Source organism: Penaeus vannamei, chromosome 8 (genome assembly GCF_042767895.1).
Source record: "Penaeus vannamei isolate JL-2024 chromosome 8, ASM4276789v1, whole genome shotgun sequence".
Lineage (NCBI taxonomy): Eukaryota > Metazoa > Arthropoda > Malacostraca > Decapoda > Penaeidae > Penaeus > Penaeus vannamei.
In genome coordinates, this window is record NC_091556.1 from 2086875 (window position 1) to 2091886 (window position 5012).

General features: G+C 33.5%; 1 protein-coding gene across 2 annotated transcripts in view; it reads left to right on the forward strand.

Annotated features, from left to right (window-relative positions):
* Positions 1 to 4645, forward strand: part of LOC113822108 (putative serine protease F56F10.1) — a 5799-nt gene extending 1154 nt beyond the window's left edge. For both annotated transcript variants that reach the window (XM_070124157.1, XM_070124158.1), the window contains exons 2-9: positions 1 to 168; positions 391 to 623; positions 1016 to 1151; positions 1764 to 1958; positions 2295 to 2416; positions 3285 to 3417; positions 3726 to 3895; positions 4112 to 4645. The exon at positions 1 to 168 is cut by the window's left edge and continues 14 nt beyond it. In XM_070124157.1, the coding sequence (XP_069980258.1) occupies positions 1 to 168; positions 391 to 623; positions 1016 to 1151; positions 1764 to 1958; positions 2295 to 2416; positions 3285 to 3417; positions 3726 to 3895; positions 4112 to 4221 (1267 nt within the window). In that variant the 3' untranslated portion in view covers positions 4222 to 4645. The remainder of the gene's footprint in view (positions 169 to 390; positions 624 to 1015; positions 1152 to 1763; positions 1959 to 2294; positions 2417 to 3284; positions 3418 to 3725; positions 3896 to 4111) is intronic.
* Positions 4646 to 5012: the final 367 nt, after the last annotated feature.

A 5012-nucleotide genomic window follows, 5' to 3' on the forward strand; every position in this document is an offset into this window, starting at 1 on the left:
TGCCTCCTTCTACAGGCCTGGAGGTCCTGTCTTCCTCATGATAGGGGGCGAGGGGCCAGCCAATCCAGTATGGCTCGTTGAGGGGAGTTGGATTGAATATGCAAAGCGGCTAAATGCTTACCTCTTCCAGCTGGAGCACCGCTTTTATGGCAAGAGTCACCCAACTGAGTAGGTTTGCATTTTTTTTTTTTTTTTTTTTTTTTTTAAGAGAGCAAATATTTGGATAAAAAGATTGAATCAATGGAAATTTGTTTAGGTACATGTTTTTTCTTCTTTCAGGGGTAGTATTATACAGATGTATATTTCAATTCCACTCTCAAGGTTGAGAATATTTTTTAGAAGTAATTTGGATAAAGCATTTTTGTATATCTAATTTTTCTCTCTTCCCAGGGATGCATCAGTGGAGAACCTTGTCTATCTCAGCAGCGAGCAGGCACTCGCTGATCTAGCAACATTCACCGTCGCAATGCAAGAGGAGCATGGTCTTAGGGAGAACAAATGGATTGCATTTGGTGGTTCATACCCAGGGTCGCTGGCTGCCTGGTATCGGTTGAAATACCCACATCTCGTACACGGGTCAATTGCCACGAGTGCTCCCGTGGTTGCACAGATCAATTTCAAAGGTTAGACGAGATCAGTTGTTGTTTGATATACAATGGATTTTCAATAATATTTTGCTGTTTTTGTGTCTTCTGACTATCTTGGCCTGTTCTGTGTTTGTGGATAGTTTTTCTTTACTTTTTATTTTGAAATTATTGTAATGTGTGTCTATAAGTTGGTAACTGCAAAGTCTAAAGAAGTGTCATTCAGATTAATTTATGTTTATTAACTACATTACAAAATATAAATAAGTAAATGAATTGATAATTTTTTTTTTAAATAGATAAATAAATTAGATTTTCAAATAAATGAAAAAATAATTCTATAATAAATCTGACATTCATTCTTGTCCATTCCAAGTAAAAACTCATAAAATACATGTTCCATTGAAGATTAACTTTTGGTATTTTTGCAGAGTACCTAGAGGTCGTGCGAGATGCCCTCGCCACAGTGAATGAGAAATGTGATGAGGCCGTGAAGGAAGCAACGCGCCAGCTAAACATGCTCTTGCTACATAGGGTTGGATGGCAGAGCATAACAAAACGGTTCAAGTATGTTTTGATCTTTTTAAATACTAATTTTTGGTGGTATTAGAATTTTAGATCGTATTTTTTTGAGGAGTAAGAAGAATAAAAAAAATTTGATGAAATATGATTTTGAGATATATTGTATTAGGTCTATTTAACATTTTGATAATTGTTGAACAACGACTTCTGAAAAGAATATTTTCAGCTATTGATTTCCTGTTTTGTATCCTTGTGATGTCCAATATTGGTTTAGAATTTTATGGAAACTTTGTCTTTCCTTTTCCTCTTGTATTTCTTTTATTTAAATCTCCCTCCCCCCATATGTCCATTTTTTTCCTTTTACTGTTCCTCCTTTGCGTTCTTTACCTGTTTTTAGTATCCGTGTTTTCCTCTTTTCTTAATTCCATGTTCCTGCTCTCCATATCTTTCCTTCTCTTCCTTTGCATTCCTTTCTCTTTTTCTTCCTTCTTCCAGCTTTTCTTTCAAATTCATCTTTCTACCCCCCCTTCTTTTTTTTCTATTCTCATCACGATTTGTGTGCTTCCTCTTATACCTGCCTTATTACTAATCTTCTTCTTACTTGCATTTCGGCTTTTATTTCCCTCCTTTCCTAACTAACAAATTCTTTGTCAACAGGCTGTGCTCACCGCTTGATGGGCAGAACAAGAAAGACGTCGCCAACTTGTTTTCAATTCTGACGGAGAACCTTGAAGACGTTGTGCAGTACAATAAAGACAATCGGGACTTCGAGGGAGTGAAGGGCACCAATATTACTATTGACACATTATGTGAGATTATGCTGGATGAATCAAAGGGGCCAGCAATCACAAGGTAAATTTTACCCTTTATATATTGATCTACATTTTACAATTATATTTTAAAGAATGTTTAAAAGTGTTATATTTGATTAACATTTATGTTTTCAATAGGTGTGATCATAAGTTGCGTGTTTTTTTATCATGTTTTGGTCTTTCAAATTTATTCTTGGAATTAAATATAAAATGCTTTTGTATTTTTTTTTACTGTTATTATTATTTTCAGATTGTAATAACCTTTGACATATTAACTTACCTGTACATTCCATACTGTTTCAAATTGCTAAAGTTGACATGGCAAGAGTAACGATATGATTTCTATTATGAAAGAGACTTTTTACCTTTTTTCCAGATATGCAGCCATTAATTCGCTGGCTCTTGAAGTCCATGAGGAGGAGTGCTTAGACCACACATACGAATCAATGATAAAGGAACTGAGAGCCACGAGCTGGGAAAACAACACAGACATTGGAGGTGCAGTTATGCTACTTTTCACATAATTTTTGTGGCTCTCTTTTATTTATCTTAATTTATCTCGCTCGTCTCCCAGTTATACAATGCGACAGAGAGCAAATATATCTTTAAATTTTCCACTTGTATTATGTATGCAAATGCATGTGAATATGGCTTCTTCACTCTATAACATTAATTGTGATCTCCATGACAAGCTGTTGAATGGTAATGATTTTCTTGCATTGAGAGACCATACAAGTCTTATGGTAGTTATATGAATTAGGCTCAGCTTTTTTTGAGGTCTATGTATGTGGTGGTCAAGTAAGAGAGTCATTCACTAGATTTTAGTCCACTTCTTGTAGCTTGTCAAGACCTTCCTCTTACTTGCTGCTCAATGTTATGGATTTTCAAAATGCTGGGTCTGATCTACTGGTATTTTTTTAATCAAAATGTAGTATAATTAAGGTGAGACTATATTTTTGGTCAGCTTAGGAACTTAGTCCCATTTTAATTATTTACTCTTCTGTCTTCTGATAATTTTTAGTGTCAAAACCCCACAGCAGAAAGTTATTTTTATAGTGTAAATTTTTTGTGGTTTTAGTAATTTTAAATTCGCTGGGAAATGATTTTGTTATCTTTTGAAATACATTATAAATCACTGATTGTGGAAAAACAGAATTGAACTCATTAGTATTTCAGTTGTATTAAACAGTACATCCTAATTTGTAGTATCAGGCATGTTGTTTTCATTGCTTTGGTGCAGTACCATATAAAATTCAGGAAAATCAGTCATTTTTTATATTCTAACATGTCCTTCATATATGAGATATATCTGAATGATATGTAAAATATCTCTTTATTTTATTACCTTAACTTCTTGAACACACAGGCCGGTCATGGATCTACCAGACTTGCACAGAATTTGGATTTTACCAGAGCTCCGACTCTTTGAATCAGCCCTTTGGTAATGAATTTCCTGTTAATTTCTTCATCCAGCAGTGTCAAGATATTTATGGGGAAAAGTGAGTACTGTCGCATTTTAATGTGTACAACCATGTTTTTTTTTTCTTTAATCCGTTTCATAATTTTTTTTTACCTAAAGAATCAATATGATGGAGGGAAAAGTTATATACTAATTGTCTATATACATAAAAAAAAGTGTTCAAAGACATACACCACTGAATGAATAAAATATTTATGTATATAAGTATTTTAATGTGTATGACTGCATTAATGAACAAACCTAGCTGATGCATCCCTAGCAATAAGAATTTACAGATTTATATTTAATTTATACTTTACCACTACATTTCAACTACTCTATATTCAGGTTCAACCTTGAGCTCCTGAAAGAGGGTGTGAAGCGCACGAATACGTTGTATGGAGGGAAAGACCTTAAAGTGACGAGGGTGGTGTTTCCCAATGGTTCTATCGACCCATGGCATGCCCTAGGGATAACAGACGACCTCAGTCCAGAAGCTACTGCAATCTTCATAAATGGTAATTTGCATTCAGTGCTTAATTTTAAGGCCCTATGAATCCCCCTGGGTTCTGCAGGATTTAATTGATTGATTGATTGCTTCATTTTAATGTATATGAATCACATGTGTGAGTGATGGGTATTTGCTTAGACAGCTCTCTTATTTGTGAGATAACTGTCTTTTGGATTTTTGGATTTTATATTTTATTCTTATTTCTTATATCTTTTTTTAACAGGAACTGCTCACTGTGCAAATATGTACCCAGAGAAACCAGATGATCCACCACAGCTACTGCATGCCAGAGAGCAAGTTTTCAACCATATTCAGAAATGGTTGCAAGAATAAGTAAATCACATGATTTAATAAGCATTTAAAAAAAATATCTTTATGATTTTATACTGGATTCTGTATAGAAAGATTTATTGTTGAATCATATCAAGGAACAAGCAAGTGGTGTGTCAATAGTACACTGGATTTAATAGTCATAACCATGTAAGGTTTTTGTTTTTGTGATATACTCCCATTTAATTTCTGATGAAAAAAGATTCCTTTTGTAGCTACCCATTATATTCTCTTGTTAATAAAATGGCATTGTGGTTCTTTTACAGTGTTTAACATAACAGGATATTCTCTTTATATTTGTACACCAAACTTGTCAGAAAAGGGCATATTGTAATTGAAGTTAATGATTATGAATATATTTATGCTGTTTCTTGCAATGCATTATTTGTAAAGCAAATTGTATATAACTAAATCTTGACTTGCGACACGATCCTGTTTTCTTTGCACCTCAGTTATTTTTTTGTATCAGATTTTACTTTATCTTTTACAGTAGTGATAAGGAGTAATAAAGTAAATTAGAGAAGAATTCCTAAGATCACACTTACAAGGGAGTAATGCACTTAAAATTGGTCCCATTATACGGGAAAAGTTGTATACAAAAGTACTTATTAGTATTTAATGTCTTTTCATGAATGGTCTTAATCCATTCACTAAAAAATGCAAAGATTTCTAGTGACAAGGAAATTTCATAATCAAGGAAGTATTACTTTTCCTTTTTTCTTTTTTTCTTTTTTTCATTCTCCAGTTGCAGATGTACTGATTTACAGTACACAAAGAATGATTCATGTTCCCTA